At 58.3% G+C, this 11,369-nt stretch overlaps 1 protein-coding gene across 1 annotated transcript in view; it reads right to left on the bottom strand.

Moving 5' to 3' along the window:
• LOC104848505 (transmembrane protein 132C) overlaps window positions 1–11,369 on the bottom strand; it is a 152,662-nt gene that overhangs the window by 6,820 nt on the left and 134,473 nt on the right. The window contains exons 10-12 of the mRNA XM_033762686.1: window positions 6,205–6,348; window positions 723–928; window positions 9–41 (exon numbers count right to left, since the gene is read on the bottom strand). Of these exons, the coding sequence (XP_033618577.1) occupies window positions 9–41; window positions 723–928; window positions 6,205–6,348 (383 nt within the window). The remainder of the gene's footprint in view (window positions 1–8; window positions 42–722; window positions 929–6,204; window positions 6,349–11,369) is intronic.

Below are 11,369 nucleotides of genomic sequence, written 5' to 3'. Positions count from 1 at the left end.
GGCCCCGCCGCTCCTCCTCGTCCTCGCTGTCGTGCGTGGGCCTGGGGGGCGGGGTTTGCATGAACTCAGGCATGTGCCCCGCCACTCTGCGCATTTGAAAGCTGCTTAAACACACAAAAGGCCGAATCCCGACTCCTGGCCCCCCGTGCGCTCACAGTTCTAGAACATTCTGCTCTGCAGGACGTGCCGGAGCTGGGCCACACGGAGACCCAGCCGGGGAAACTGAGGCACGGAGCGGGAGGAGGCAGGCAAGGCTCCTGGCTGCTGTGGATACAGGGAGGCAAAAGGGAGATTCCCCATTTCTGCAAACGGTGACCCCATGTTCTAGCATGAATGCAGTTAAGTTGCACCCCCTAATTTGGCCTGCAGGAAGCAGCTGCAGCTGGCAGATCTCTGAGGCCAGACAGGGCACTGATCTTCATGCAGGAAATGAAGAAACCCAGGGAGAGTGAGTTCTCTCTTCTTGCCTTTCCGGGACCCCAGCTTGGAGAGACGGCCTGACTCGGCGGTCCCAGGGCCTCAGCCTCTGTGAGGATGGGGATGGGAGGCCGGGGATCATGGGGATCCTGGGGGACATGGGGACTCTGGGGAGGATATGGGGACCCTGAAGGGGACATGGGGACCCCGAGGGGACCTGGGGATGACTCAGGGATCCGCTTGGACTGGCCCGGCCCGGCCCCCCTGGTGGTCTGCTCTGCTGCAGCTGGGCCTCGCCCGCTCACCTCCCGCTGGCTGCCAGAGGGACGCGCCAGCCCTTGATCTGGCTGAGCTCCGTGTCTGAGACGTCGATGTGCAGGGGCAGCCGCGGTGCCCACACGGTGACCTGCAGCGGGGCGCTCAGGTGCCGGAACACAAAGTTCACCGCCACGTCTGTCTTTCCCTTCACTTCCCTGCCGTTGACGAAGATGTAGTCGCAGTGGCCAGAGACCTGCAGGGCAGGGCAAGGGCTGGAGACACAGGCCGCTGCACAGCCTTCAGCTCCTTCCCTTTTCTTGCCTTTTCTGGATCTGGGCACAGGACCCAGGGCCTCCCCAAGGCAGCGGCCCTGCCCCAGCTACCCAGCCCTCTGTTCGGTTTCCCACACAGACAATGCTCAGAGCTCCTCCCAGTGCAGGCCCTGAGGGGAGGGCTGGGTGCAGGCCACTCAGCTCAGCTCGGAAGGCATCCTGTGGAGGGAGACCAAGAAGGAGTGGCAGGAGGGGCCCAGGCTGTGGCCTGACTCCTGCCCAGGAGGGAGGTGCAGGACACCTGACAGCTCCCACCTCCCACAGGGCAGCCAGGAGGCCCCCGGAGGGATGCGAAGAGCAGCAGGAGGTGACAGCCAGCAATAGCTGGGGCTGCATCTGCTGCTGACCCCGCAGGCGGGGGTGGGGCTTTCTGAGGGTGTCCACCCTGGTTGAAGTCTCCTCCTGCAGCGGCCTCATCCTTGGGTCCCCTTCGGCCTCCCAGGAAGTGAAGGCCGCCGTCCCTCCTCTGTAGCCTCCTCAGCACTCTGCCCACAGACCCAGCCCTGCTATGCACATTCCGGAAGTCCCCTGGCACCCCCAGGCCTGGCCTGACCCAGATCAGGTGCCCTGGGCTGTGCCCGCCATGCCTGGGGTGGTTGATATTTGCATATTTTTGTTTTCAGTATGTGAATGGTAGAATCTCGCTGGTGACAGGCTCCCTTCTCCCATGTCTAGCAGGTTGTTTCCTGAGAAGAAGGATGATGCAGATCGGAAAGGAATCAGAGGCACAAAGGAAGCAAATGGGAAAGTCTGCCAGCGTCTGGCTGTTGTGCTAACGCTGTTCAGTCAAAGATGAGTCCACATGAGCCGTGGCCATTCCCAGGCGGGGAGGAGGCAGAGGGAAGAAGCCTGTGTCTCTAGCAGACAGGACAGGGCCTGCAGGGGCCAGCGGGAGGGAACTGCGTACAGCTGATAATGGTGCCCCACGGGACAGGGTCCAGAGCCGAGCCCGTCAGTCTGACACCAGGGCCTTGGCAAGAGCTGCACCCTGGGAACCAGGCTTTGCCCTGCCACCCTAATGAACAGAAAGCTGAACATAGAAACCAAGTTTACGGTCCATCTTGTGTACCCAAGTTTATGGGCGTGATTTAAATTGGCCCCATGTGTCTGTATCGCTTCTGAAAAATGTGACACCCTCAAAGGTAAAACATCATATTCACCTTCCAATCTCTTGGTTGCTTATACCAGCTGGTCATGAAGCAGGAGCTCAATGAAGAATCTGACGGATGGATGATGGATGGATGGACAGGTGGATGGAGGGAGGGATGGAAGGGTGGAGAGATGGATGGGTGGATGGATCAACAGAGGAGTGGGTGCATGGACAGAAGGATGGATGGGCCAGTGGATGAATGGGTGGAAGGGTGGAGGGATAGAGGGTTGGAGTGATGTTTAGGTAGGCAGATGGTGGATGGATGTACTGATGGATGGGTGAGGGGATGGATGGACAGACGGACGGATGGACAGATGAAGAGATCCCTGCTTTCATGAGGACACCTGTTCCAGGACAACATCAAGGATCTTGGGAGTGAGACTTAGAAGAAATAGAGGCAGAAACAGCAGAAATATAAGAATCTCATTTGAGAGGTTCCAGCAAGCTCACCCCAGTGCTTCCTAACTTTGTTAGGTCGCTGGGTCCACTGAGAGCACACACAGGTGAGCTTTCCTGCAGAAGAGCACAGCCCCGCCACCTGGCTCTGCATCTCAGAGCCAATGCAGCCACCTGCACAGCACTTTCTACACTGAGCTCTCACTGCTGACTTGCTCGCCTGTCTCCTGCTGGACTGTGTGCTCTGGACAGAGTAGGGTTCCTTCTGGGGGTCTGTGGCCTTGGCCAAATGACATCCAGAGCCAACAGCAGGCCACAATGGCCAATCCAGCTTCCCTATGCCTGCTGGGAGCGGACACTCTGTGGTCTCCTCACTCTTGGTTGGAGGGGATTAAAACGCGTCTGTGCTGATTAGGGGTGGAAAGCAATTTCAGCCAACTTGACCGTAGAGTGTAAACCCATCCCCGACGTGGGCAGGTTTATAGATCCAGACTTAGATCAGCAATCACTGCTTTAATCAATGTTGTAATTCATAGACCATTGGCTTTCTCATTCATCACCTCCTGGGCCTGGATGGGCGGGAACACAGTCTCTCCAGAATATCTAAATAGTGAAGAGGAGCGTAGAGGCAGAAACTTGCCAGGCAGGAGGCTGCTGCTCCTGGAGGTGTCACCTGTGCCCGAGGATGTCGCGGGACACATTCGTCATCTCCTGGGCTCTCCGCAGTGCCACAGCACCACAAAGCAAGCTGGTTCATCTACAAGGAGCCAGAAGCCAGGGGTGGTGCTGCATGGCTGCAATCTCAGCACTCTGGGAAGCTGAGGCAGGAGGATCACTGTGAGCTCGAGGCCAGCCTGGCATTCCTATTTAAAACTGCACTCCCAGAAGCTCCTCACAGCCGTCTGTCACCAGCCACCCTCCCATGTATTCACCTGTTGGATTGCCTGTCCTCCCTCACAGAACGTAAGCTCTGGAGTGTGAGATTTTCATCCGTCTGTCCAGTGTGTACCCACGGGGCCTAGACGCGCCTGGCATGCAGTGGGCTCTCTGCAGACCCATGTTAGGGACAGGTGGGGTCAGAGTTGAGCTTCAGCTCTGGACCCTGGAGGCAGGGGGTTTCCTGTCCCAGAGGCAGTTGTCTCATGTTGGGGCTGGGATGGTGGCTGGCCCGAGGGGAAGTGACAGCTGATGGAGGTGCCTGGCCGCAGTGTGCCTCCCTGGTGTGCCATCTCCACACCATCCACGCCCTGAGTGCTGAGGGGCACTGAGGTCTGGATTCGCCCACAGCCCCTCATGGGTCAGATGCTTTCCCCTTGGAGTCCTGATTTGGAATCATTGCCTTCCTGCTTTCTGCACATGTAGTGTTAACTTCAGGGCTCTTCTCCGAGTGCCTTTGGCCAGTGCCTCCTCAGAGAAGCCCAGACAGCCAGGCCCCATCAGGGCAGACATGGCTTTGGTAATGGTATCCAGGAAAATGGTTTATAGGTGGGATACAGCAGGCCACTTCTGTAATCCGGGACAAATTAAGGAATGGGGCTGCAGTGTGGATGGCAAAGAATAAAAAAGAGGGGAGAGGAGAGGATCCCTCCCCGTAATCACCCCAGGGGACTCCTGTGGCCACAGCCCTAGGCCTAGGGCACCTGCCCCTTCCCAGCCACAGCCCAGAGGGTTGGCTCAAGCTCTGCCCCCAGTGGGAAGCACAGGATCAGGTGTTTGGCCTAAGCCAATCAGAGCTTCATGTTCTTCTAGCCACAGCATTGGTTTAGGGGTGAACACATGAACTACTTGGTCCAATCAGGAAATCTCAGGAAGTATCCAGAGTAGGCTAGGCAAAAAGTGCCTGCTGCTTTCTGCCAGATCTTTGCTTGCAAAGATGTGATCTGAGAGCTCCTTACAGCTGTCTTAGGGCAGCACAGTTTGTCTAAGAATTCAGTCAGCACAGAGGACGCTGAGCCAAGAGACAGCCAGAAATAAAATGACACACTTCTTCACTGAGGTGCCTGGATGCAGCCATCCCTGGAGCCAGAAATCTCTTACTTTCCACACATAGGAACCCAAACCCAAGCCAACTAAACAAAAATCCACCTCTGCCTTTGGCTTGACTCAGTTTTGGTCCCGTAATGTAAGCTCAGACACAAGGGGCGAAGCGATCCGATGGGGGGTCATTGGCTCAGACCCGCTGGTGTGCAGCCCTTCCCAGAGCTCCCAGCAACAGGAAGTTAGGCTGCCATTAAGCTGGCACCACCTGGGCACTGCGATCCTCTAAGAGCACACTGCTGTCCCTGCTGCCCAGGGTCCCTCGTCCTATTGTCCTGACAGCTGCTGAAATATTTTTGGGCACCTGCCCTCGGCCTGTGCTCCTGGCGGTCTTGGTGTGGGCTCCACAGCTGGCTGCGGTGGTCACAGGGGCCGGGCGGCCACACATCACCTGTGTGCAGGTTCGCAGCTCCACCTGGGAGCTGTGAACTAGGGCCGTGCCTGGGGGCCAGGTAGGCTGCAGGGGATCTAGCCCATTACCTTCCACGTCCTGCTCTGTGCCCGTCGGGCTGGCAGCCTGGGGTCACAGAGCTGCAGGGAAAGCGCAGGCAGTGGGGACCGCCTCCATGGAACCTGTCAGGTGGGAGGGAGGCCCAGCACACCCAGGTCTCCCAGAGGCCCGCAGGCTGCAGTATCCAGCAAGCTCCCACGTCAGCGCTGCAGGTTCTCCTGCCTCTGCTGCCAGGCTACTTCCAGACTTTGATTCCTGACCAAACCAGAAAGTCCAGCTGCAGTGCTGGAGAGGCACTGACTGTGCGCAAACCTGCACGCCCAGCTCATGGCATTCTTGGCCCCATCAGACCAGAGCTGCCACTGAGCCAGTCCTGGGCTCTGCCAGCCACCAGCTCCACACCCTGCTGTCCGTGGCTCCTATTCCAGGCTTCCAGGAGGAGTTTCTGGTCTGACGGTGTTGCTGCCCCAAAGATCCTCCCAGGGTCCCCTAGATGTCAGCAGTGGGCTCTGTGTCCGAATCCCTTCAGAGTTGCTAAGGGCTGCTCTGCATTTACAAGGGGAGGTCTGTTTCTGCTCTTGCTTCCCTCCCGGCTGTGGTAGGCTAGAGAGTGGATTTCCTACTGCCTGGCAGGTTGCCGGGGCTGGGGGAGCCTTCGGTAGGGCCGTTCTTACCCAGCTTGGGTTTTGTACCCACCACAAATATATGGAGCTGACACGGTGTCTCCAGCCTGTGACCTCAGCACTCTGGGAGGCTGAGGTGGCAGGATGGCAAGTTCGAGCCCAGCCCAGGCAACTCGGTGAGATCTCATCTTGAAAAATAAAAAGGGCTGGGGCCGTAGCTCAGTGTGAAGACCCTGAGCTCAATCCCCAGTGCCACAAAAGCAAGTCAAATAAAAAGAAAAGCCCAATATATCATCCATGGTAAATATACACACTGTCAGCCTGTCAATGAAATAAACACAGAGAGCAAGAAGGGGAGAAAGGAAGGGAGGGTGGGTGGAGGGTGCATGGGTAAAGGGAAGGAAGGGAGAGAAAAGAAAAGCTGCCAGACTGGCACGATGCCAAAATGAAGGGACAGGACACACAGGAGCTCTTCCTTCAGCACAGGCTGTCCCTGCGCCCTGTCTCCATCCCCGGCCCTGGCCTGGCCTGGCTGCTCACCTTGATGACATCCTCATCTGTGGACACGCATTCCACCTGCTCCGAGACGTCTGTCACCGCTCCATGCTCCTCCACCGACACCACCCTCACCGGCATGGCCACTGTCTTGCCCGTGAGGATGGCCGTGTTCAGGATCTCGGTGTCCTGCGGACAAGGGGTCAAGGGGACCCCGGTTCCTTAGGCACTGGTTGATCTCGGGGCCCCCCGGTCCCCCCAGCGCCCCCTTCCCACAAGTCACACCACAGTGCCGCATCAGGGTCTTGGTCAGGGCGGCTGCCTGTAGTCCAGGGCCGCCCTCCCACCTCTACTGGTCCTCTTCCCAGCTTCTCACAGTGGAGAATATCTATTTCGTTTCAAGCAGAAGGAACATGAACCACAGGCTTGGACCGCAAACTGGACTGCGGCCTGGGTTCCTTGAGTGACAGGAGCACAGAACATTCAAAATCCCTGCCTGCCCCTCGCCTCAGGTGTCTGCCAAGGAGGGGACCAGGACCCTGCCTGTTCCCGGCTGGACTGAGGGGAGATCTTGTCTGTCTCTCATTATGCCCCAGAGCTGCTCACAGAGGCCATGAGTGGCCACCTGTCCCTGGTCCCTTCCTGTCCTGGCAGTCCCGGGAGCACAGTCGGTGCTCTTGGGCAGATGGGGTGGACGCTGGCCAGCGGACACAGGAAGCCACCATGTGGTGCCGATGTCCCCACTGCTGTCCCCTGCCCTCTCTCCTCAGCCCTGGAGCATCGGAGAAAGTTTGGTGGTTTTTTGGGAAAAGACCAGTCATATCGGGCGCTTTAAATCACTCACCACGAATCTGCAGAAAGCCTGAGGCTCTTGTGGAAACACTTTGGCACCTACCCTCATAAATGTAAACTGCTCTGGCCATTTTCTGGACAAATTTTATTTTTAATTTTTAAATAAAGAGCAGAGAATTACTTCTGAGTGTGCAAAAGGCTTTGGGCAGCAAAGTGACCAAGAAAACGTTAAAAACAAAAGCGGCCCTGAGGTGTGAGGCATTTATCCATGGGTGGGTGGGAGGCCCCCACAGGGTCTCTGTGGAGAAGAGAGAGCAGACCTGGGCCATGTGCCTGGTGGAGTATGATTCAGCCCTGAAAAGGACACACACTACCATGCAGACGAATTGAGGAGATCTCACACTAAGAGCAGAGCCCAAGACCTAGGGATACCCCAGGTTCCCACCATACATGCCCAGAGCAGGCCAGAGGGTACAGGGAGGGCCTGTGGGGTTGGGTCTGGGGCCTGTCTCCTTCCCTGGGATGAAAATGTTTTGGGCTTGGAAGGAGGGGGTGGTTGGGGAGAAACAGAGATGCACTGAAGTGAAGGGGCAGGTTTTAGGGTTTGTGAATTGACTCTGAAGATGGAAGGGTGGAGGGAGGGATGGCGGCAGGAAGGAGGAGGAAAGAGTGGGGTGGGCTGGGGCAGGTAGGGGACCATAGAGCCGCACGCCTCGGGAGACCCTCACGCAGGTCATCCTGTCTCCCTTGGCCTGGGATTGGGGAATCTGGGGCCCAGAGCAGGTTGGCTCTTCTGCTCCCTGCTGCTCCAGGCCCCAGGTCAGGGCCTGTGCCCTCAGGACCCCGGACCCATGCAGGTCCAGTCGGTGACACGGAGTCACCTGTCGACTTGGAGGGGAGCCTGCAGACCCGGAGAAACCCAGAGCATCTGGGGCCAAGAGAGCCCTGGGGTGGGAGTGAGGGACTGAGTACGCGGACACAGGCATCCCGCCTGTATGCAGGTGTTTGCATATGCGTTTGCATCCGGTTTTTCCCTTTACAAAAGAGGATACACAGCCAATAATGCTGAGATCTCCACTGTCCTGTTTTCCAATCTTTCCCCCACTGCCCTCCCTGAGGCACTGCCCTGGACCCGGCTGTCTTTCCTGCCTGTCACTGTACCATTTCACCCCATCTGTGTCCACTCAGGGAGCCCATGGCTGTCTTTGGCTGGACGCTGGGTGTGGGTGACACAGCCAGGGCCTCTGCACCTCCTCCATGCCCCGGAGTCCGCTGTCCTGAGACCAGCAGGCCTCCTGCTTTGCCCACCTCTCACCTCTCCTCTGCTGCAGGAGGCGCAGTGGGTGCTAAACCCATAGATGTCCTGGGCCTGCGCCAGCCAATGGTCAGCCCCTCAGTCCTGTCCTGTGCTCGCAGGACTGCCCTGCCCGGCAGAGTCAGTGTGTGCTGTACCGGGGACCAGGGATCCCCCTGGGACAGGGAGCTGGGTCTGCACCGGGCCCAGCATTCAAGTCCCGCCCAGCTCGGGACGGGTGCCTCTGCTCCTTCCTGCCCTGGGCGCTTGGCTGAGCTGGGCCACACGCACTGTCCATCAGTACCGTCGTGCAAGCTGACCCCAGTCCCTCTCAGCTCCTTGTCTCCCAGGACGCTGCTCCTGGCCCTGGAGCACTTGGTGTGAACCCAACCGTCCAGCTGCAGAGCCGGGCCAGCTGCCTTCGACCTGCATCTGGGGAAGGCTCCAGATCAGCGGTGCTGTGAGGCCGCCCCCAGGACACGTCCTGCTTGAGATCCGGCGGCTCTGCAGGTATGACAGACCGAGTTGTGTCCCTGTCCAGCTGGCGGCTCCTCCCCTCATACTCCCCAGCGCTGGGCCTCAACGTTGCGTGTCCTGCACCAACGCTGTTCAGGATGCGCAGGGCTCAGCCCCAGCCCCGCCTGCCTGGGGGCGCTGGTTCCTCTTCAGCTCTGCTGAAGGTGCCATGCAGAAGACCTCTCCTCTGCTGGCTGTCACCCTGCACCCACGGCTCTGAGCCCCAGGGCCTAGCCAGGGCCTGGGCAGGGCTCTCCGCAGCTGGACCAGACCAGACCGAACCGGAAGCGCGACTCTGGCCCGGGGAGATCAGCTGGCACCGGCCGCCTGCTAGGAAGGCTGCTGGGCTCAGGCTATGGAGGGCAGGACCAGGAGATGGGTCCCGCCCACTCGGGGGGCAGGGCCAGGCCGGCTGGGGCCCAGCAGCACTGCCCGGACTTCCACTGCCCAATCTTCCTCTGGACCCAGTGGGCGGAGATTGCTGCTGGTTCACGCCCACTGAAGACCCATGGCTTTCTGATTGGTTTGTTACCCTCTGTTCTGTTCTAAATGGTTGAAGCCTGTGGCACTCCAGCTGACAGAGTTTGAATAGTAACTTTTCCCCCCTGACCAATCGGCAGTCACAGGGACAGTGTGAGCTCTCTCTGGTCTCGGCAGTGCTTTGGGTGCCCTTCGAGAAACCATGATGCCCCCTAATCTGCTGGAAGCAGACCAGTCATGATTTTTTGTTTTTCCGGTACAGGGCATCGAACTCAGCACCTTGCGCTTGTGAGGGTGGTGCGGTGCCTCTGAGCTACACCCCCGCCCCCCGTAATGACTTTAATGAGACTCTCCCAAGGGTCTCTTCCGGGCACCTGGAGCACAAAGGATAGTGTTCCTGGCCGAGGTGACCGGCAGGGGCCCAGGCGTGGCCGTCCCCGCGCGGCACCTAGCTGGTGCACCAGCCACGTGGTTTAGAGCAAGGCTTCCCGCTCTTCCCTTAGTTACCAGGGGGACGCAAGGCGGACCACTTAGGCACTGTCTGGGGGCACGGAGCGAAGCCTCTCCCAGAGGACAGGCGCTGACAGCTCTGCGCCCAGGGCCAGCACCACGGAAGCCGGGTCCCAGCTCATTTACTTTCAATCCATCCCCTTTGCAGAGGCCAGGTGTGGGGGACCAACTCCACTCAGCTGTCAGTTTGCTCCTAATGCAAGATGGAGAAGCTCTCGGAGAACAGGCATTTAAAACAAGAAGCAATTCAGCTTGGGCAGCCAGAGCCCTCGGGAGCCAGGCGTGAGTGAGTGAGGAAGCTCCTGGGGTGGGATGTGGGAAGCAGGACTCCTTCTCCCAGGTTCAGTCTTGCACGGTGTGCAGTACTGGCTTCTATTACTTTAGTACAGAGGAGAGCAAACTATCGGTGAATACTTAAATTTTTAAAATGTATCACAGTAAAAGACACGCCGTTAATCCTCCTCATTGCAGTGTGTGATTAAAAACAAGGCCACTGCGGCTGCCCAGCGCCCTCCAGCGGAAAGGCGCCAGTGTCCTCCTTCTGCTCCTTCACTGGATCTGGCAGGGTGTGACCGCTGGCTCCTCCCCGAGGTCAAATTTCCTTTAAAGGCAATTGGGCAGGGCACTGAGGCAGCCCCAACAGGGCAGCTGAAGACCCTAGGGATAGAGGGCTCCAGAGCTGCTGCAGAAAGCGGCCAGGAAGGCAAACAAGAGTACAAAGTGAGGAGGAGGAGTTCGCGGAGATTCACCACAGTGTCTTTATGTAGTAAGGTTTAAAATTTAAATGTTTACTGTATTACAAGATCATATTGTTGCTATGAACCAAGGATGCCTCAAAGCCAGTCCCAAGGACAGAGTCTGCTCCTGCTGTGTTTTGAAGGTGTTGTATGGAGAGGGATGCATTGGCAATGGCTGGGTCTGGGTCACATTTGTGGCCACCAGAGGAGGGGATATGGAAAGATTTCCTTAGATAGAGGGAGGGGGGATAGCCTGGGTGCCCTTAAAATTATGGGGTGTTTTCATCAAGTGGAGACTTTGGGCTGTGAACTTAGGGGGAAGCCCCAGCACTGTGGGGCTCTTGATGATGGCTTGGGCACAGCCACGTCTGGCTTTCCAGGTGTTCTGCAGCCGGTCAGGGCCCTGCTGGACCAGGAGTCAGACTAAGGTACCCAGCGATGACCAGAGGTGCCAGTTAGTTCCACTGCACTTGCCAACGGAGAGGGCTAGCAGCTCTGTTTAATGTCTCCTGCTCAAACCTGTCCCAAAGCCATGGCCTACTTAATCCTCACTACTCGTGGCCAGCACTGAAATACTAATGGCCGACACTGCCCCCTAGTGGCTGAGATAGACCACACAGTGCGCCGCAGCCAAAGTGACCAAATGGGTGAGTCCTCCTCCTGTGGGAGACCGCCTGGGTACCCCTGGCAGCCCAACGCCCACCCAGGGCACGTGAGTCATGCAGTGCGACCCTGTGAAGCCCACGGGGCCGTGGGTATTCGCGATGGCTCCCAGTATGGAACCTTCGTCGCCTTCTGCCCGAAGCGCTCCCTTCTCCCTCTAGGTTCCCAGGTGGCCACCTCCGTCCCCTCTGCACCTACGCCCAGCCCCAGCCCCAGCC

Source organism: Fukomys damarensis, unplaced genomic scaffold (genome assembly GCF_012274545.1).
Source record: "Fukomys damarensis isolate Sample0158 unplaced genomic scaffold, DMR_v1.0_HiC HiC_scaffold_12, whole genome shotgun sequence".
In the NCBI taxonomy this organism is placed as follows: domain Eukaryota; kingdom Metazoa; phylum Chordata; class Mammalia; order Rodentia; family Bathyergidae; genus Fukomys; species Fukomys damarensis.
The sequence above is the reverse complement of the archived record's forward strand: the minus strand, read 5'-3'. Positions and strand labels throughout refer to the sequence as shown.